General features: G+C 35.9%; 1 protein-coding gene across 1 annotated transcript in view; it reads right to left on the bottom strand.

Annotated features, from left to right (window-relative positions):
* The window catches only part of LOC108550566 (uncharacterized), a 41,199-nt gene extending 17,706 nt beyond the window's left edge, over positions 1-23,493 (bottom strand). The window contains exon 1 of the mRNA XM_017904319.1: positions 23,392-23,493. Within this exon, the coding sequence (XP_017759808.1) occupies positions 23,392-23,493 (102 nt within the window). The remainder of the gene's footprint in view (positions 1-23,391) is intronic.
* Positions 23,494-23,815: the final 322 nt, after the last annotated feature.

The raw sequence follows: 23,815 nt of genomic DNA, 5'->3' as shown, positions 1-23,815 counted from the left end.
CTGAAAAAAGTATCGTCAGTAGAGAATCTCTGAATTTCCACTCTTCTCTAGCCAAAAAATCGTCGAGTGCGAGGGGTTGATAACCCCCCTCCCACCCAAAAGAACAAAAATGATTGATAAATTATTCGCACTGTCAGAAACTTTCTTCCACGACCGAGGATAGGTGAAAGGTAATAAACCAGCCGAGAAATATTCGATCCCGTCGAGATTCGGTGATCTCGAAGAAAGCACCGAATCTTTGATTTCCCGATCGGCCATGTCTGCCACGTGTAACGAATATCGACGGTTCTTTGACGATACTCCTTACAAACGAATTCCGCCGGCTTTGTTTCCATTTCATTTTTCCTCTCGCGCTGTGGATTTTTTATTTTTTTTTTTTTTCCCCACGCCGACCTCCAGTTCCAAGCATTCCATAACATCCGGCGTATTCGCCGTGACAAGCGACATGTCATCGAATCGACGATTTTCCGGCTATGGATAAAAAGTTTCCAGGAGCGGATCGCAAATCGGTTTATCGAACAATTCGCTTGCTATTTGTAGCTTTCCACCGCGGGGCCGGCCGTTGTTCGAAAACTTTCGAATATCAACGCGTGTCACCGCACCGGGCTGTTTCATTGGCTTTTAAGTGAGTGCACGCGGCTCTTTCAGGGTGTGAAACACCATTTACACGGGGCTTAGAAGAACGGTTGTACACCGGGGCCGAGGGCGTATATATCTCGTGCAACGAAAATCGCTCGAATTTTTTCCCCCTCGCTTGAAATATTAAATCGCGCGTCAGTGGCGATGCTCCCGGGGTATATCGAAATTAAACTGAAATCCGTTTAAGCAGGCCGGTTTAAACGTGTTGTTCTTCTTTCCTTTGAGACTGCGGGGATTTAATTAAACGGGTCGTGAGTGGGCAACTTTGTCCGCTCAAAGTGTTAATTGTTTTAAATAATTCTTCGTACGAGCGAACGTCATGTTCGTGCAGTGTGTCAGAATTATAGTATTATTTTCTTCCATTTTTCTTTTCACCGACGAGGTAACGAGGGTTCCGTGAGAACGTTTGCGATTGAGTTTTAAGGTTCCGGACTTAAACTAGATTTAAATATTGGGTTGGCAAGAAAGTAATTTCGGTTTGCATCGGTAAATAATGTTATGCTCGTTTAGTTATTCTTTTGTCAATGTTAGAATTTTTTCCTTTCGAGATGTGGTAGTCGATACCTTTAGGTTGCTATATCGTGAAATCCCGTGTAATTTCGTTTATAACTATCAGTTCATTGTCAGTCTTAACATAGAGTGCAAGAATAAGCATTTTCGACACATTTTACTTTTTTATTTTCATAAAGGCAAGAATGCGGCTGATGCTCACAAAGAGATAGGAGGAGTTTATGGTGTTGATTGTTTAACAGAACGCACGTGTCAGAATTAGTTTAAAAAATTTCGTTCTGAAGATTTTTCACTGAAAGATACCCACCACGTTCTGGTCGACCCTCTGAGATTTACGCACTTGGTTAAGTTTTTCGCAGATAAGGACCAGAAATTCTATGAGCGCGGGATCATGAAGTTACCGGAAAGATGGCAAAAGGTCATCGAATAGAATGGAAGATATTTGACCGATTAAAGTACATTTACTGTATAGAAAAATTGAGTTTTATTTCACAATAGAAAACCGAAAGTACTTTCTTGCCAACCCAATATATTCGTATCGATAGGTTGGTTTTGTTTTCAGAGATGAAAAGCGATTATCAGTGCTTGAAATACTGTAGGAATTTTATTTTATTCGCTCGTTTTCCTACAAATTAACTCTGTTTGCACACTGATCTGACGACTACTCAGATCAACTATTCAGTAACTAACTTAGTAGCCGCTCTGTAATTGCCTGTGTCTTCCAGCACGGGCCCTTTCAAAGCCCGTCCAGAAGACAAGCACCTCCCCGAAGAAGGAGAAACTCCCTCTACCTCAAGGTCAAGGTTAGAGGAGACACCTCCCTCTAAGTTAGTCCCTCTGAAGGATCACCCTCGGTTTATACCACCTCACGTGGCCTGGCCCAGACCTCTTACGGCCCATCTGGCAGCCAGATACTAACTAGTCCTCCAGACCTAAGTTCCAGGCAAGGACAATTTCGTTTATTTAAATGGTAAATCTCTCGTTTACCATTCCTACAATACTATAATAAATTATTCAAATAAAATGAATATCGTTAACTAAAATTTTTAAACAAAATAGGTACCTAACTGGCACTCGATAATTAAAAATTTCAATTAAGACACTCGGAAAATAATTAATGACATAGAGTGGTTAAATACGTGTACGACTACTGTCATCTGACAATAGGATTTTATTTTATTTCGATTAAGAAATCGGTGACATAAATGTGTACATGATCGATGACAGAGGGATTTATATCTAAAATTGGAAAAATTCGCGAAACATGAAAAAGGATGAAATTATAAAATTGGCAATTAAAACTAAAGACTATAATTGCTACGTAAAATGACATTGTGAATATAAAAATTATCGAACACGTTCTTCCATTTTTATTATATTATTCTTTTCCTCATACCTTATTGACAACTGTGAGTACAATGGACAATAATATCTAAGACTCTTTTAACGAGTAACACACAAAATACATTTAAGTTAAAATATTTAAATAATAGACTATTTTGTAAATCAATAATAATCAAATTATTATTAATCAATTAAAATAATAAATTATATTTTAAATAATAAACTATTTTATTCGATAAATGAGCCGCTCACTGCACAAATCGATCAACTCCACTTTTTGAAAAATCTTAAATATAAAAAGTTACGACTCTATCAAGTGTTTTGACACTTAAATTTACGATTGTTCAAAAAGTGGAATGGGCTGAAATCGATGCACTCTATGCAGAAGCTTCTCTCTCACTCACTCTCAGTAACGATTACATTTACGTACTCGCTCTTTCATATTTCTGAGACAACTGCTTAATATTCTTTCAAACATTTAAACATTCGGTCACGTTATATTTATATCACATATTGCACAATTATAGCACAAATGAGCTTTTTCACTCGTTCAACCTCACTCACACTCACACACACACAAAACCAACACTCGCAACACCATATCCAAACGGGCCCCGACCATTTTATGGTATTTATAACTCGCCTGTACGACACGAGTGAATAATTGCGTTACCATATGGGCCATGGAAAAAGTCTCGTCGTGTCACCATTGGCAATTTAATATTGTTTTCTCTGACACAACACGAGCTTTCCACTTCTTTCCACACCGGAAGCACGGAATAAAATCTTTCTCCCGTCGTGCAGAAATATCGATGGAATAAAATATCTTTATGATCCAAGCGAACGCTTCGTATTATCGTCGCTGTCATTAATTCTCCTTTATTATGGTCTATCAAATCCAACGCGAGATCGCACGCTATGTCAACGAAAATACTAACGTCTCCAATGGCAGATCCAGATCCAGATTCGCGACGCGAATCATCGCCGCGTATTTATTCTCGCGTTTACCAGATTTATCCCCGCCATTTCAATTTTATCTCGGCCCCCCTTTTTAGAGAGCATCTCTCGCGTGTCTCGGCTCTGTTTAAACCGATTTTATTCGCGCGAAAATTAGAGCGGGTTTTATTTAATTCTGCCCGTATCGTCCGAGTTAAATAAAAATCAACGCGGATTCACGATATTCGAATTACGTTTTGCACGGCTGGTGTTCGTTTACACAGCCGGTTTTAATAATTGCCAGCCGTCTTCTTTTCACTGCGGGCGTACACTCCGCGCGATGGCCACGTCGACGGCGCTCGCGGCTCCACAGTATTTGCGATATGTGGATTTAATGTTTGCGAACGTTCAGCGTAATACTGTGAAAAAATAAAAGCTCCAGGTTTTCACCCTTCTGGCAGCCGGGAAACGCGAGGGAGCAACGTGGACGACGTAGGTTTCCCGTATTGCTTTCCCGCGAACGCTGCCGGAGACCGTCGAGATTGCGATTATTGTCGCTAGTCCACGTGAAATTGTTCTGTTTCTAGATATTATTTGTCGGATATTTTAGCGAGTAAGAGTAAGAGTGACTGCGAGTGCTAGAGTTAGGGTTGGCGAATATATATATAGCGAAAGCTTCGTGAGTGAATGGATAAACTGATAACGATATTTATTCAACAGTATAACACAATATAAATTATAATTAAATCACATAAAATAAATTCGCTTCTCACTGCGATATGGACCGTTTATTTTGAAAGTGGTGTAAGTCCATTTTCTCTTGTTTCGAGAAAATTAAAGGTTAACATATCTGTTAATTAAAAAATTTAGGCAAATTATATGAAGTCTGGCAATGTTTCTACTGTTTTATCAATATGTAATTTGGTTATATAAATTTGTTTTAGGCGTATTTTGCTAAACTGATGTATACTTACGGGCTGCAAATGGACTTACACCACTTTCGAAATTAGACAATCCATTTCTCATGCATTATACGGATTTTGTCGTAATTGTTTCTTGTTCGTGTATTTTCTTGCATCTTTTATTTTTTTCTATCTTTTCTATGTTGGTTTCACTGCTTTTAGATTTGGAGATACTGGAAGCTGTGACGATGATGACGATGAGAGATGAAATTATGTATTTTTGTGGAATTTTCTGGGTCGCAGAAAGTTCAGAACGAATTTCTCAATTAAATTGAATTAAGTTCCCATTAGAAGTATAATGATTAGGTCTGGATTTATACTTGGATTTATTCCCAGTGTCTCTAATCATCACAATTTTAATCGAGTGTAATTTTTCTGAAAGTAGTTTCAATGTTATTTTTCTAATTTAAGTAATTCAAAAATTCTACCTATTAAGATGTCTTTCTGAAGAAATTTTTCTATTTTCGAAAATTTTCTTTTCTCGTTACACTCGTGTGTGATTTTCTCAATTTGTAAAATTTCTTATTCTAGCTATTGCTAGATCTTCTATCAAGTCTCCATTGTGCAATTAATTACTATTATTTTGATTAAAATAATTGATTACAATATAAATACAAGTAATAAGAGGAATAGCAAAAATTATATATAAATTCTTAATTAATGAGTCACTACAAGATTTCAAAAATTCTAAATACCTATAAAGGTGTCTTCATAATCAAATTTCTCCATTCTCAAAAATTTTCTTCTCTCATTACACCTGTGTATGATTTTCAAAATTTGTAAAATTTCTTATTCTAGCTATTGCTAAATCTTCTATCAACTCTCTATTTTGTAATAACTAGCATTATTTCGATCAAAATAATTTATCACAGTATAAATACAAGTAATAAAGGGAATAACAAAAATGATATATAAATTCCTAATCTATGATAATAATTGATATACCTAGTCAATGTAAGATTTAAAAAATTTTAAATATCCATAAAGGTGTCTTCATAATCAAATTTCTCCATTCTCAAAAATTTTCTTCTCTCATTACACCTGTGTATGATTTTCAAAATTTGTAAAATTTCTTATTCTAGCTATTGCTAAATCTTCTATCAACTCTCTATTTTGTAATAACTAGCATTATTTCGATCAAAATAATTTATCACAGTATAAATACAAGTAATAAAGGGAATAACAAAAATGATATATAAATTCCTAATCTATGATAATAATTGATATACCTAGTCAATGTAAGATCTAAAAAATTTTAAATATCCATAAAGGTGTCTTCATAATCAAATTTCTCCATTCTCAAAAATTTTCTTCTCTCCTTACACCTGTGTATGATTTTCTAAATTTGTAAAATTTCTTATTCTAGCTATTGCAAGATCTTCTATCAACTCTCTATTGTATAATAACTAGCATTATTTCGATCAAAATAATTTATCACAGTATAAATACAAGTAATAAAAGGAATAGCAGAAATTATATATAAATTCCTAAATATCCATAAAGGTGTCTTCATAATCAAATTTCTCTGTTCTCAAAAATTTTCTTCTCTCATTACACCTGTGTATGATTTTCTAAATTTGTAAAATTTCTTATTGTAGCTATTGCTAAATCTTCTCCATTGTGCAATAATTAGAATTATTTCGATTAAAATAACGAAACAACAGAGGAAAGCAAGTATTTCTATTTGACAGAACTCTCTTTAAGTTCCACAATACAGATAACAAAAAGAATAGTAAAAATTACACACAAATTCCTGTCATTTCAAATTACGCAAAAACAAAAAACTGACTGCGATCCCATTTCGCGTATGAAAAAACGCATTCGCGAAACAGCCCGACTCGAAGCTGGCTATCGGCTTTAAGCCCGCGAAAAATATAATTCGTATAGCGCAACATGGGCGCCACGTGCATCGACCGCCTGTTTCCGTTTCGTTTCAAGCATCCAATCAAAACCGGCGCATCGCTGGTCTGCGTTTCTTGTTTTCGAATTCATTCGTTCCGACCAAGGCCCGTGGAAGCACGGAATTTCATTCCTGCAGTAACAACGCCGTGTAACATATTTCTCTTTGGGATTGCCTTCGAACTTTTCAATTACGATCCCAGGCAGCTCTCGAATTTTCGGATCGTTGTCCAACGAATCCGCCACTATGAGCGTTGTAAAATTGCAAGAATTGGTTAAATACGTCAAGATGGTCTTCGATCCCTGCCTCGATCGATGCACCACTTCCGGTTTGTGGGTCCGCGAAATTTCAAACAAGGGAAAGTTGTCGAAGTGACTTTCGATTCGCGTAAGGTTCGAATAGTTTCGGTCCTTCGAGACTAGGAAGTTCAAAAAGTTCGATCATGCTGGATTAAAGCCCTATTTGAGTACTTTTTTTCACTTTTTTGAGGAAAGGAGGAAGTAGAATGGGTTTGAGAATTTCTGACTCTGTTGCTCTGGAGAGGGGTGGTTACTTCCGAGAGGCGCGAAAATATCGATGGAAGCGTTGGAGAACGGTTTCTGAATTTTGTATAACGTTTCGACGTAAACCTGGCGCACGGGCATGGAATGTATACAATGCAGAAATGCTGTTCATAGCCGGTGACTTGGGAAACCGGCCAGCAATCCGGCAATCCTTGTTCGAAGTTCGACGTTCTCGCAGGGCTTACGATATGTAAATTGTTGTTTAAAATCAAGAGATTTCGAATTCCACCGTGTATCCGATGGAATTTCAAATTTTCTTAATTATAAATATGCAAGCCGTGTCAGTTGCGGGTAGAGTCGGAGATTTCTTCGTTGCTCCGATGGGCAGGGGTATAACGGTTATTCTATAGCATTGCGGAAGTATAGAAGGAATTTATGTCATGGTGAAAAGATAGCAATTGCTTTGGATATTGTAAAAATACACTAATTGCTTCGGATATTGTATAAATATACTGATTGCTTTGGATATTGTAAAAATATAGCAATTGCTTTGGATAATTGGAAAAATATAATAATTGCTTTGAATATTGTAAAAATATAGCAATTGCTTTGGATAATTGGAAAAATATACTAATTGCTTTGAATATTGTAAAAATAGAGCAATTGCTTTGGATAATTGGAAAAATATTGCAATTGCTTGAGATAATTGGAAAAATATACTAATTGCTTTGGATATTGTGAAAATATAGCAATTGCTTGGGATAATTGGAAAAATATAGCAATTGCTTCGGATATTATAAAAATATAGCAATTGCTTGGGATATTATAAAAATATAGCAATTGCTTGGGATAATTCGAAAAATATACTAATTGCTTTGAATATTGTAAAAATATTGCAATTGCTTTGGATAATTGGAAAAATATACTAATTGCTTTGATTATTGTGAAAATATAGCAATTGCTTTGGATAATTGGAAAAATATACTAATTTCTTTGGATATTGTGAAAATATAGCAATTGCTTGGGATAATTGGAAAAATATAGCAATTGCTTGGGATATTATAAAAATATAGCAATTGCTTGGGACAATTGGAAAAATATAGTAATTGTTTTGAATATTGTAAAAATATTGCAATTGCTTTGGATATTGTAAAAATATAGCAATTGCCTTGGATAATTGCAAAAATATACTAATTGCTTTGGATATTGTAAAAGTATAGCAATTGCTTTGGAAATTGGAGAAATATAGCAATTGCTTTGGATATTGGAAAGATATAGCAATTACTTTGGATATTGCAAAAGTATAGTAATTTCTTTGGATATTGGAAAAATATACTAATTGCTTTGGATATTGCAAAAATATAGCAATTGCTTTGGATATTATAAAAATATAGCAATTGCTTTTCATATTACACAAATGTAACAGTTGTTTTATAATATTATATCAACTTAATGGTACGTGAAAATTATTATAGTAATAGTATAATCTAGTGGTAATATAATAGTTATTTAACCCACCGAGTATTGCAGAAATTATGTAATATTATTGTTTATGAAGAAACATCATGGTTCACGTGTTATAATAATCCCACTAGTTACTGTACATTATATTTTAACATATACTGTAATAAACAATGGCACGCGATACAATTACTAATAAAGTGTTTACCTATCGAGGTCATGGAGGATATTAATTCTTAAATAGATCGCGATGTGCCAATGTACTGTTGAATGATCGCAACTGCTGAATTACTGTTATAATGGAAATAATGCATTTTCGGTAGTAGTTATGAATACAACCAAATGTTATATTAATCACTGCACATTAATTGAATAGATAATTACATTCGGTGTTTAACAGAACGAAGTTATTGTTAGTAATACTGTCCAACAAATTTCAACTTCTTCTCTAATCCGTAATATCCATTATTCTTATATAGTTCGCTTTCTTTAATGCATAAATTAGAAATTGCATAATTATAACTTATAATTTCACAGGCAGTGCCTGCTATTGACTGAAAATCATCGGTCACTGTATTTGGCCAACAATGGTCACTGTCAATGATCAAGAAAATGTCCGCGAAGTTAACCCTTTGGCCTACAACCACGTGTAAGGCTCGTGGTCAGATTTCCGTGCCAAAACTGATTATCACGAGCCTGGCCCGTGGTACATCGGTCGGGTCAAAATTAACTGTCACGGGCCTGGCACGTGCTACGTCGGTCGGGCCAAATGTGAACACCACGTGTCACGCCCGTGGTTTTTATTTATATGCTCCACTCCAAATAACACAATCCACGCTAATGGACTTAATTGCGTGTTATTCTTGACTACGTTCGCACATTAAAATATATTTTCTTAAGTATACTAGAAAAGTACCCCTATACAATATCTTCAAAAAGAAAATTTCCTATGCGATAGGAATGACTTGAAAGCAGTTCTGTTTAAGTTTCAGGACCACGCTATTGAATCTTAAATCGTAAAACAAGGGATTAATCAGCAGCGAGGATGTAAACACGCCGTGCCTTCTTCTCGCGAACGCGCAGTACACGTTACCGACGAACATTCGAACATTTCGATCGAATCGAAAACTGTTTAGAAAATTCTGTTCCATGATCTATCGTTTACAGAAAAGTCTACAGAATTCCATACCTAGCAAATTCGCGTGATACAAAGAACCTTTTGTATACAATTGCAAGAACATTCACGCATGCACCGCGTGTATGCAAGGGAAGGGGTGGGCGAGGAAGCGTGGAAGAAGGAATAAACGAAGCTTTCTTTAATTCAAACGGGAAACATTCGGGAAATAAAGGGATTAAAGGGAACATCGCGAGGGACGATAAAACCGTGTAACTCGGGAACACGCTGAACTCAGAGTGGCGACGCGAAAGGGGGCCGAACGGACTGCCCCGAATATAAGCTTGGATGTACGTTCTCACACCGGGACACGCACGGGGATTAGCGAGCAGCTGGTTTTTTCGCTTAATTTTCAAACGAGATACGCCGCCTCGCTGTAAAACCGACGAGAATAATTAAATGGCGACAGCGTTGACAGGCACACCGGCTGCGATTTATTTATAAAATTATACGGTTTATTTGACTCCCTGCTTCCTTCGCGCTTCGACGTGGCGCATTCGAGGAAAAGTGGAAATCCGAGGTGGGAAATGTTAGCGGTAATATAATAAATATTCGTTTAGCAATATTATCGGACACCGTAAAACGGTCTTACTTTATTCCTCATAAAAAGTTCTAAAAAAATACTCGCATTTCCTAAAAATTCCCTTTTCAATTTTCTTCCGATTTTTACTACGATACGTCACTAGGATATCACTAAAATGACTAAAAATTTCAGGAGCTTTAAAAAATAATTCTGTCCTCGAGTGATCGACATATACACCGTGCACGATAGAAATAGGTACTATTAAAATTCCCATTACTCTTAAAATACAACGAATCCTCGAGCAACATACTGGAATAAAATAGACCACGTTTCGTTCGGATCAATAAAATTTTCAAAGAGTGGTTAAAATAAGAAATGTCACGAATTTAAATAACTAGTATCTAGTCTCTGTCAGTCTGTATCAGTCCGACCTACCCCATTGACCTACTCCTATACACCCGATATACACGAATTACGACGCGAAAAGACGAACACCTTTGAAAGAGCAACTTCAAACAGGCAAAGAGTCGTTGCATCGCTCGTAGCCAATAATTCTCATACCACCCGTTTTCACCCCGTCGATAACGCAACCCTGGGACGCACAAAGGCTTTGGCAGCAACTAGCACAGAGTCTAACGAAGCTCCTCCCGTGACTTAGCATCGACGGAGCAGCCTCCGTCGTCAGGGCAACGATAATTCGAGCAAATCCCTGACACGAGACGAGCAATTTTTCACGCGGAACCGGACAAGGGCTGGTGCGGAATTCGCGTTTCGGGACATGTCACGTCCGTTGGCCAGAGTCGGACGCGAAAACACGCGGATCGGGACGAAGAAAGCCGGGCTCTGTCTGTCGATGCTGGCAGCTTTCGGCCCGGTGTTATTCCTTGACGCGGGTAACGGCCCACCAGGATCGAAATGGCGAAACGGTGTACGTGCCTTCGTTTTCGTACTGCACGCCGGGATCATTATGTAATCAAAGAGAGGCTCGTGCTCGGTTAAGAGCAGCCTGTCCGTCCGGCAATCGTCGCGTTCAATCATGCAGCCGCTATATACATCGACTGTGCACCGACTGTTATTCGCTGCTATCCCGACAATGATACAGTCGAGCTGCTCTTCGACTGCCTCCCAGCCCGATTGGATAATGATATCCCCGTCTGCTTCGGAAATCAGTCGCTGCTGATGGCGTTTCGCTGTTTGCTACGTCGCTGCAGCGACTCCTTTTCGTCCAGGCCAGTAACGAGGCTAACGGAATCCACGGAAAAATAACAGACGACTGTGCTGTTAACGATTGTTGTTCGGGTTAGGATACTTCGAGGGTTGAGAAGCTTGCGGGTCTTGGTCTTTTCTTGGGTACCTGTGGATTAAGTCAGGGGATGCAGGGTAATGGGTCGGGATGAGATCTGTTACGTGGGTAGGTTGCACGAGAGATGGGGATGTAAGATGGGGATGAAAGGGGACTGTTGGGTCGTTAGGTCTATTGGTGTTTCGGGTAATTATGGATCATTTATTTCGAATGCCTGTTTCGTGGGAGAGATGGTTCCAGTTGTAGTTAGATGATACTAGGTACCTGGTATTCAGATGCACAGTGCATCACGAAAGTATTCCAACGCTATATTTTAAAAGAAGTTCAGATTTTAGTGGAACACGTGTATGTGAAGCATGATGAGTTACACATGGTCCAATTTTATTTACAGAAATCAAAGTTACAGTCGGATGGCTCTAGATCTAGTTAGGTGATATTAGGTGCCTGGTATTCAGATGCACAGTGCATCACGAAAGTATTCCGACGCTATATTTTAAAAGAAGTTCAGATTTTAGTGGAACACGTGTATGTGAAGCATGATGAGTTACACATGGTCCAATTTTATTTATAGAAATCAAAATTACAGTTCGATCGTTCTAGTTGTAGTTAGATGATACTAGGTACCTGGTATTCAGATGCACAGTGCATCACGAAAGTATTCCGACGCTATATTTTAAAAGAAGTTCAGATTTTAGTGGAACACGTGTATGTGAAGCATGATGAGTTACACATGGTTCAATTTTATTTACAGAAATCAAAGTTACAGTCCGATTTTTGTCTCTTTAAATGTAACTGAGTAACGATGAGAGATAGAAAAACTCTTTTCGAGTAAAAAATGTTTAACCTTTACTATTACTCCATGATCTGTCATTCTATGGTAAAAATTTCTCAGTGTAAGATCTCGTTTAGAAATAAAAAAAATTATTAAAACTATTGTTGTAATTATATGATATTAGAAGACTATAGTCCTCCGATTTTGAACATTTGATCTGCATTAGAGTCGTCCATAGTCACCAAACGTGCTCATAGTTATTAACACGTTCTGTGCCACGTGTACCATAAATGGTTTCCCATAGAACGAAACGACGTGTCAAAGATTGAAGAATTACGATCGTGCACTCTTCAGCATTCGGTCCTTTGATAAAAATCTTTCGATGGTTTAGCACGGAACATATTAACACGTTAATGGCCGCACGTTTACGCAGTCAAAGGTTGCCAATATTTTTGAAGAATTAATTTTAAAAAAAAACTCTATTTAAAATTCACGAAATAATACAACATGTGCGAACATACCCATCAAACAAAGAACAATAACAATTTAACAACAAATTTAATATTTTTCCTTTGTGTGACAATTATTAATTATTAATCGGTGGTAGCATCGCACACGTGTTGTGCGAGCAGCCATTAAAGCGTTAACAAAATGAACGACCGATTAGACCTGGATTATTAGCTGAACATCGTCAGACGTTTAGAAGCGACGTTTCCCGACGTAATTATACGTCTTTCGTAAAATTTCGAAGGGAAGCAATTTTATTCCTCTCGAATACGAATATTCCGAATGGAAAGCCGGCAGATGAAATGTTTTCGCGTGTTTCCCGTATTTCTTCGACGTCACCCGTCGAACATTTTCACATTTCGTTCCTCCGGTATGAATAGCCGCGAATGATTTGTTCCATTATTATTCAGCGAAATCGACATTTAACCGAATTGCGAGTTCTCTTTCGAACGTTATACGATTTAAAGCTCATAACAGCAAGTGCACTTGGAATTAATCGAGTGCACGAGCGTATTTTGACAAATCGCCCCGCCGTGTTTTGACAGCTAAAAGGACCGTGGCAAGAACGGTCCCCGACGTTATCTCGCGGCATATAGAATAATAAAGTCGCCTCGTGGTCCTAATGAATTTATTCGTAATTCTTTTCGCCGCGGCGAGGCGAGAGAAGAAACGTGGTCGAGAACATACTTGCCAGGCGAAAGCACTGCTGAATATATACGATGCAAAGTGCGAGATATTAGGTCAAGTAATATATCTTGCTGTATTTTCAGCGCAACATTTAAAAGCTAATTTGTACGGGATAAACGGACCGAATGGACTAAAACACGGATGATTATTATATCTGCTCGCTGTATGCCCACGTATACATCGTTTAGGCTTGATTTGAATTTAAGCAGGAGGAATTTCAGCGTGGTAAACAAACGGTGCATTCGTTCTTGTTGGTCTCGTTACGAAACGTAAGTCACGAGGTATAATCGACGAATGTGCCGCGCTAAAATGATTAAATGGTCTTTGCCTCGGAAAGGCGAAATTTTCATTTTTCCATCCCTTTCTCCCGTACAATCGATACTATTCCTCGTTTATCCACTGTTAGGTAACAATGAATATGTTCTCCACGGAACGAACGCGAATATAAACCAGGACAGCGATTTCAAGCATTTTGTGCCACAGTTTACAAACTAAAACTAGATATTCCACATTCAAGTGGATATTGAAAAATTTTTCTCCGCTCCGCGCGTTCAATGGATAATTAAACTGACATCGATGCGGTTTGCGTGATCCAAATGCTGCTGGGAATTATAAAAATTTGTGAATTTGTAATAATGTATCTTTCGTTCTACTTTTTGCTTAATTATCGTTCTCAATTATTATTACGTGAAAAGGTAGTAAAAATCGTAAATTAATAGTATATATATTTATTAAGAAAATTTGTATATTTTAATATTAAAGTATATTTTGTTCTATAATTTATAATTGACTCCGTTAATAAACAGGATATCGTTTTTCGTTAAATTTTCTCTGCATATCACCGCATTTTCATTTTATTGTATATTTTGCCTAAATATTCTCAATTATTGTTATGTGAAAAGGTAGTAAAAATCGTAAATTAATAGTATATATTTATTAAGAAAATTCTTATATTTTAATATTCAAGTATATTTCCTTCCATAATTTATAATTGACTCTAATAGTAGAAAGAATATCATCTGTATCTTCCGACCTAGTTCAGATAATGAAAATTCAGGTTTCTATCTGGAAAATTATTATATTTTAATATTTAAATATATTTCGTTCTATAATTTATAACTATAAATTATAAATCATAAATATTATTAATAAAATAATATTTATCTCCATTAATAAAAAGGATATCATTTGCATCTTTCGAGATTGTTCAGATAATGAAAATTCGAGTTTTGAATTAATATCGATACATCGTTAACATGATCCAAATAATATTATTGAAAATTATAAAAATTATTAAGTTTGCAATAATACATTTTTCATTCATTTTTCTCCGTATATCATCACATTTTCATTCTCCATTTTACCCAATTATTATCCTCAATTATTATTACGTGAAAAGGCAATAAAAATCGTAAATTAATAGTATATATTTATCACGGAAATTCTTATATTTTAATATTCAAGTATATTTCCTTCCATAATTTACAATTGACTCCATTAACAAAAAGAATATCATCTGTATCTTTCAAGCTAGTTCAGATTTTAATGAAAATTAGTGTCTGCAAGTTCTTAAGAATTAAAGTGGAAAATATAATTCGCGTAGTTGTACCATTATTCCGGACCTTACATCAAAATTGTCCATTTAAGTAATTACTATCGTTTTTCTCGAACCTGGAAGGTAGAAAATCTTGAAAAAGCTCGGCTCCCGTAGGTCGATACCGATTAGCACAGCTTTAAGATAATTCTACTTTTTGCTATACCGGTAATCGTGGCTGGACTGCATGTTTGGACCTTATTACGGTTCTAAAGAGTTAAGGAAATGGAATAAAATTTTATTACCCTTTCAATGAAAGTGGTTAAAAGGTACAGATCTTAATGCCTGCATATTTAGTATTAAAAAAGAATTTCACTCCGTTTGTTGTCGAAAATAACCATAATACGCATTTACGATTCTAAAACTGCATGTCCGTAGCATGCGTTGCAAGTGAAAGGGGAATTAATCACGTTATTTCAGGAGAAGAAATTTATTATAAAATTCACCCCTCTGAATTTCAGACGTATTTACCGGAAGTATTAAATTAATTTTATTATTGAGAAATTGAACGAAGCAAAAGGATACTTTAATGTTTCATATATTTAATTACCTACAAACAATTTCATTTATAACTTTTAGTACTTCGTCGGGTCGATTTTTTCGCCGTTCAATTATAATTTCACAGTGCATAAATTTGCAGTATAATAAATCCGCGATAAAGCACCGGTGTGTGCAGACGCGAGTAAATTTCATTTTATTACACGTAATTGGCGTGGTTGTTGTTACGATATTAAACACATGGGTCCTTTACAGCTCCGAGACATAAATAAGAAAATTCATTTTTACAACCTTTTATCATTTTCTAACGATTACTCCCATTTATAGCACTTTTTGCAGGTGTCTTAAAGCTCACAAATGTAGGTGAATTACCTGAACAGAAAACAGTTATTTTGCAATTCCAATTAGCCTTAAATTTCACGCGTTCAGGCGAAAAACCATTACCAAAGCGCGGTGCATAAATTTAATTTTATTACAGACAAATTGCAAGGTTATTACTTTCATATTGAATATATGGAATCTTCACGGTATTTATGGGTTCAGCTAATTGTGAGGCAAAAATTTTAATAAGGAAATAATTCTTTCTTAATTTTTCAACGATTCTTTTAATTTTCGCCATTTTCAAGCGTTCCAAAATTCACAAACTGGGTTGCTTATTTTAATTTACAACTAGGCTATTAATTTCATTAACTACACTCACGTTATTTTCTAATGTCTATTAATCCCAAATTTCCAAGTCAAAGTGAGAAACTACAAAATTACATAAATAGGCAAAATTTTAATTTCGTTACATAATTAAATTCCAATATATACATAGTATAAACTTTGTATGATTTTATTTTAATATTATCAGTATTATTAATATTATTTCAAGTGTTCCAAAATCTACAAACCAGGGAGTATATTTAAGTCATTCACTGCACAAATCGATTAATTCCACTTTTTGAAAAATCTTAAATTTAAGTGTCAAAGCACTTGGTATAGTCATAACCTTTTATATTTATAATAACTTTCCCTGATAATTAAGATTAACACCATTAAACGACAAAAATTTTTTGGCCACTGAATAATAAATAATTTATTTCAGAGGTCACTTTGATTAACTCTGTACTCTAATGTAAATCGTTGCAATAATGCAACTCAAATGCACTAGCAAGCCATGAATGATAACGGTGAATTTTTTAGTGCCGTCTTATCAGAATTTAAATAAAATTTAGTAAAATTTAAATTTATTACTTTTCTCACTTGCCAAATCGATTAACTCTTCCAGTAACATAAAAATGGTAACATTACCAAGGATTACCTTTTGGCTATCTTTTCTTATAAATTTTATATAGTTAGATGAAAGTTATATTTGTATTTATACATTCTACGATATTTATTTCGATTTAAATTATAAAGGGAATTTTAAAAAAACGATATACAATATTTCATTGCATTTCTCCACTTTTTGTTTTATGGAGTTAATCAATTTGTGCAGTGAACGGCTCATTTATCACTGCAATATCTTGCAACAATTATTCTCGAATTTTCATCAGCTTTCAATTTGCACACGAATTCGGAAACCGGTATCCATGTGTCCACAAACACCAACATTGCACCGACACAGGGAGCCAAATTTCCAGTTAGACTGTCAAAACAAAGCAGATGTCCGAATCTCGGTTCCTTCCGTGTCAAACAACTATCATAACACCGTCGTCTGGAACAACGCGTCAGGGGAATCCTTGAATCATTTCCGGTTGCCTCTTCACTCGATTACCCCATCGACATCCTCTCGTCGGCCACGAAAATCAACCCTGCCCGATGGCGTTCCTTGTTTGCTCGTATCCATTTCAGGACTCGACTCGAGACCGGTCGTCTACGAGGCAGAGACGTCGGGGAAAAATAATAAACGGAAGGCAGAAATGGCACTCGAACCGAGTATTTTCTCGTTAATCGACGAAACTCCACGTTAACGAGAACCATTCGTTATTCCACGATTATGATAACACGACTACTCTCGTTATACGCTTCGACTATTCTCGATACTCTTTTGGTCGATCGGCCAATGGCGTTCCTTGTCCTCTTTCCGGAAATCGCTTCCGTTTAATGGCGTTTCCCTGTTTGCTCGCCGTTCCGTTTACCTTTCTCTTTTTTCCCCTCCCTCTCCCGTCATATCGAATCAATTGGAACGTCGAATTTATGGAGGCCGGCTAGCGAAATGTTTAATTACACACACGTCGAAACCGGAGAGGTTAGTTTATATTTTCCTGCGGTCTGTCCTTCCACGGCTCACCCCCTGTCGCGGCCGAACACGCTCCGGCTCAGGGTATAAAGGAACATTATTGGCAATTTCGTTGAAATATGTCAACGAGTAGTAATTGAACGAATCCGAAAGAGAAGAGGCTGAGAATAATCGCGGGTCATCGGTGGAAGGGCCAGTCCCGCGCCATTTTTCTCTCACGGTTCATTCCCGGTGTCCTTTTGCCGGTCGGTCGATGGTTGTTGTTGATTTTCGAATGAAATTAAAATCGCGATAGCGTGAACGAGGTTTGCGGTGGATTTAAATTTTAATCTGCGGTGGTTCATTAATTTTCGTAATACCGAGATTGAAATCTGACACCGGACGCAGGATTTCGTATAACTGTATCGCAATACTCTTTTGCTTTTAATTATTATCGGATATGTGTTGCAGCGTGTTCAAGTAAAAATTAATTGCAATTAATACAAAGGGTTGTATTTATGGCGTCCGGGGTATGGTTGTACTCGGTACTATGGGGATTAACATATTATGCTAAAATAATAAGTCTAAGTCGTTGAAAGCTCTTCATGTCAAATTTCACGATTATATGCTACACTTATCACGTGACTATAAGTATATTTAAGTATGTTATTTTGAGAAGCACAAAATTCGAAAAATTTCTAAAATCTTTGTCTAATTATGTGAGTTTATCAATATTTATAATAATAATTATGAATGTTTCTGAATAATTATAATTGGTCATGAAAGTTTAAAAATAAGCTTCCGAGCGTAGTTTCTATCCATATTCCTGCATTTAGTACGAAATATTAAGAGCACATAACCAGAGTCAGTAACCTATTCAAATAAAATCGCCAGATCACTTAAAATCACGTGACGTGATGGACGAAATTAATAAAACAATAAAACGACATGAATAATTAATACACATTCTCTTTCCTTCTTTTTATTCATTTAAGAACCCCATGAAATTTTCTACATTCTTTAATAAGTTCAGACCAAATAGTGGTTTTAATTGGACAATCAGCATTCGTTGCTTTACCTGACACATGACAAGTCTGCAAGGGTACGCCTTTACAAAGCAATTATAAAAGTTAATAAATTAATAACAGAAACTGTGTAATTTATTAATTTTTCTCTAAGTGTACAGGAAAGTGTATGGAAAATGAAAAAAGAATTGCCAAAAACGCAGGAAGCATTGTTGTGCCCAATGTTGTGCATCATGCAAAAGAATGTAAGTCTTTGTATTAACATAACCTTAACCTGTATACAAATATTGTAAGATATAAGCCATTGTTTTTTTATCTTTTATTAGTGATCACAGAGCCAGGTTTTAAGAAAACAATACTCTGTTGAAACGAACAAGCATGTACAACAGGAGAAAAATATTGGACTCGTGGAATATCACCAGCATAGAGCAATTAGGTGTCAAAAATTATTTTTCCTAGCAAGAAAAAATTGAAGCAGTAATATAACTACGTAAGGTATGATATTGCTAAATATGTAAGGTCTATTGGATTCTAGGTCGGCTAACTATATGACATACAAAATAGAAATATCTGACGATGAAATGTTCAGAAAAGAGAGATGGTTTAGGCAGACAAAAGAGAATAAAATTAATTTAGGCGATGACTTCTTGTAATAACAAGATATAGAGAATACAGTGAGACTGAAAGGTATGTTGTAGTTCTGATCAGAATAAATATTAATATCAATAGTCAAAATTACTAGTCATCGCTAATGTGTTAAGTTTCAGAATAATGGAGCTGATGTATATAAAGGAAGGAGTTCAAATGAAAGCTGTAAAAAGAAAAAATTCATATTATGTGGAATGAAGAAACAAAAAAGAGGCAGCATATATATCAACAAAGAAAGATGTGTGGTATCGACATGCAAATATGAGGATCATTGAAGAGATGGAGAATGAATAATTGGTAATGGATATGAAAAGTAAAGATAAATCTTGAGTATAGACTGTGAATGTTGCTTTATGCCAAAAATCTGTAAAAATATCCATAGGAAATTGGAAACTATAAAAACAGCAAAAATAATGGGCTGTGACACATAAACTTGATTGAACCAATAAAGCCAATGTGAAAGATGAAGCTGAAGTAAAGAAAATGCTGAAGCTCAGTGGATAATAAGAGATGCCAAGGTAAAGAAATTCATTATAATGTGCATTGAGAAGAATTTACTAATATCTATAACCACTTACAAGACTGCCTATGATATGTGGGAGGAACTATATCTGGGAATTTACAATGTAAATTTATAATAAAAGTGAAAAAATTAATAAGTCATTGATTATTACTCGAACTTGTAACATATTTCTATTAAAATATTTCTATAATTAACAAAAAGTTAATAAATTACTACATTTATTATTAGTAGCAAATATTTTGCAACGTATATTAACGATAAAAGTAAAAAAAGTTAATAAATTATTAGCTACTACTTAAACAAACAACGTATTCGTGTTAAAATGTATTCATAACTTATATAGTTCGGAAATTTTCGCCGATCTTCGGTCGGCCGCCGCTATATAAGGGGCCTGCGTGCAGGCTCGAGCCAGTTGTCTCTTCGACTTCGGGAGGTCCGCGTTAATATTTTTTCTTTCTGTTTCAGGTTTTAATTATCTTTCTTCTTTCAGATTCTATTTCTTTTATTCTAGATTTCATTGTTTATGCATTCGAGATTTTGTACAATATTCGAATGCGTCATCGTTGGTTTATTTATATCTCATCGTTGGCTAGATCAATGGCTATTCAGTGGCCATTGTCCACTCCTTTAAATAATTTAACAATAATTTCTTCTTTCAGGTTATAATTATTTTTCTTCTTCCAGATTTTATTTCTTTCATTCTATTTGTCTCTTTGTTTCAGCATTCGAGTATTTCGTATAATATTCGAATGCTTCGTCGTTGGTTTACTTATGTCTCATCGTTGGCTAAATCTTTCCTTTCACAAATTTTACGACTTCCGTTCGATTTGTTTTCGTTAGAGCGTTCGAGTATTTCGTATAATACTCGAGCGCTTCCTCGTTGGTATGTTTATATCTCACCGTTGGAATGTTTCTGTCTCGTAGTTATGTTGCTCAGGTCTCGTCGTTGGCTTGCTCGTTCCATTTGGTTATTAACCTTGATGGTTTCCTTGTACTAATCCCTTTGCTTTCAGCTACATATTAACGATAATATATTCTGTTTTAGCTTTTAGGTTTCTCAAGATTCTGTTTGCGACACATCAATGAACGATGCGTGCGTTTACTTTTAAGTAATCATAAGATAGATCCATAGACTAAGTATCATGTGCGCGCTATCTGTACAAAGGTAAGCTACCTAATTTGGAGCGAAATTTATAAATTCTCTATCATTTTCTTATCCCCCTCGTTTAGCAAATAGAACATAATTGTTCTCGCGATAATCGCGATCGTTCGTAAGTACCGACTAGCCTACGCGACGTGCTCTCGTGTACTCGATAAGTACATGCTTCGTAAGTCATCCTCACGACTCGTCTCCGACACTCATTCCCAGTCACTGTCAATCTCGTCATGCATCGGGTTCCAGGGAGACCCCCTCGGATCAGTGCGTCTTCTGACCTCGACGGGGCGGTCCGCTGCCTAAGTCGTACGCGACTGGGGCTCGGGCACATGCTGGCTGACGGACTAGTACCATCTACGGTTAGACCACAGGGATGATTAAGTTCTACCCCGTGTGGCTGGGATGCGAAGTGTCTGTCTTGGCCGGCAACCGCCCAGCAGGGCCCTCGCGTTGACACTAGAAGTTTCATTGGTTCAGGGACTATCCTTGGTCCACGTGTAAGTCTTGGCGAGTGCGACAGTGACTGGAATTGAGCTAGGCCCGATCGGGAGAGTGCCGAGGTATGAAGTTATCTCTGTACACGGGAGTACATCGTCTAGGCTAGTTGGTCTTTCGAATAATCGCGATCTCGTTCGGGCGCGTCGCGATTTTCTAGTAGCTCGCGTGTTTCATATTTCATTCCCTATTTTTATGGGAACTTAAAAATATCTTAGCGTTGCGACAGTAGAGTTTCAGTATACCGAACCGAAACCCCTTTTGTAAGACACGAAATATAATAAAGTGTCAGTATAGTCATTTTAACTTAATTCCCTCCAAGTTAGATTAGGGTGCCTTTGATACAGATAGCGCCAGTAGGATGCGCCACTAGGGCGCATGTCGGGTCTCGTTGCGTAGCCACCTCCTCGTGGTGAGACCTGGTAATTGGTATCGTATTCCAAAAAATAAAATAATTTTTGGAAAACGATACCGAGCTAAGAGCTACGCACAAAATTTAAAATATTTCATATATTTTGTAAATTTTGAAAGTTTTCTTTGAGCTTTGGAAATAAAACATAGCCGAAATTTTGATGGATAGAGTCCATAAAAATTGACGTCACTTTTTCGGAATACTGTCAATGTACCACCTTCTGTCAACGTTATATTCGCCTAATCGAAAATCGCTTATTTCTATTTATTTATTTGTAATTATATTTCCTAAGCAGACCATAATATATTCATGAAAGTGTATTGAAATTATGTGTATCGTTGCTTCAAAACGTTTGTATATCCGTTATAAAAATTTCACTGTAGGAAAAGTAAATAAAAAATAAAAAAGATATAGTTTCTATTTTTCCCCACCCTATATTAATAACGATAACGGTAATTATAGTTAGTCCTATACAAAGGACATATCACTCTTCAGTATTTTAATGCCAAATTTATTGTGTATAATCCTTAACACAACGCTACATAAAGAACTGAGTAAGCGTGACGACATCCTGTCCTTCGAAACATAACTTCAATATGCCCCTAATGCAAACGGTTAGAAAAAGACAAAGACAACACTCCAGTGAAAAATCACAAATTTCCAAGTTTTCACGATTAATTTATGAACTGTTATAGCTGCATCGCGAAGCTGGTACTTTGGACAACATTCTCATGTAAGTTTCAAAAATAATTTACAGAAATAATTAACTTGTTATTAATAAATATTTGAAGGCGTACGTGATTTGATAATACCAACATGATTGGCAATCAAAATATTTAATTATGAACAAAACAAGAAGTAAAATATGAACATAAATGATATGGGAATATTGCTAAGGATATTGTTTTTATAATGCGTGAATGTAATTTACAAATTAGTTGCATAAAAGATAGTTATTAATGGCAAATCATTAGGATATTCCGCAACAGTTCGAACACTCCGTGCATTAAATACTAATAATTAATTAATTAACGAGAAATTTATATCTATAATAATATTAGAAAGTTCTTAAAAGGTGCCTTTTTACGACGCAATTATAAAAGTTAACAAATTGTTCACAGAAATTGAATAATTCAATGATATTCCTTTCAAGTCAATCGTATTGGTGAATCGTTATACGATATCCTTTTCTAAGGGTAGTGCAAATCGTTGATTGGCGCTAAGATAGCCAATAAGAAAGACTTGCGATCAACGCCATCTATGATTTTGGATTCGAATCTGTAAAAAGTAGCAGGAATATAGAATGTGCGAGGAGGTCGTCTTAACCTCGTCACGCGATAGACAAGGATAGCAAACGGTTAAAAAAGGACGGAATCGACGCCACAGTGAAAAATCACAAATTGCCAAGTTTCTGCAAATTAATTTACGAACTTTTATAGTTGCATCGGAAAGCTGAATCCTTGGACAACATTCTAATATAACTTTCGTAAATAATTTGATGCCAATTAGTTTGTTATTAATTTTTATTTGAAGGCGGGCGTGTTATAAAAGTTCACAAATTAATCGTGGAAACTTGGTAATTTGTGATTTTTCTATATTCCTATTACTTTTCAAACCTTCGGGTCTAAAATCATAAATGGCGCTAATTGCAAGTCAATCTGATTGACGGAAACACCGCTGAAGTACCGCCAATCAGAAAGACTTGCGATCAACGCCATCTATGATTTAGAACTCGAAGCTCGAGAAAGCAACAGGAGCACAGAATAAACAGAGAAGTCGTGACGTGATGGACGAAATAAATAAAACAATGAAACGACAATAAATAACTAATACACATTCTCTTCCCTTCTTATTCACTTAAGAAGCCCATAAAGTTTTCTACATTCTTTAATAAGTTTAGCCGAAACAGTGGTTTTAAGTGGACCATCAGCATTCGTTTCGTTACATGGCACATGGTAAGTCTGCAAGGGTACGCCTTTACAACGCAATTATAAAAGTTAATAAATTAATCATAGAAACTGTAATTTATTAATTTTTCTC

Source organism: Eufriesea mexicana, unplaced genomic scaffold (genome assembly GCF_001483705.2).
Source record: "Eufriesea mexicana isolate 0111107269 unplaced genomic scaffold, ASM148370v2 scaffold2884, whole genome shotgun sequence".
Lineage (NCBI taxonomy): Eukaryota > Metazoa > Arthropoda > Insecta > Hymenoptera > Apidae > Eufriesea > Eufriesea mexicana.
Note: the sequence above shows the minus strand (reverse complement) of the source record. Positions and strands in the feature narration are given on the sequence as shown.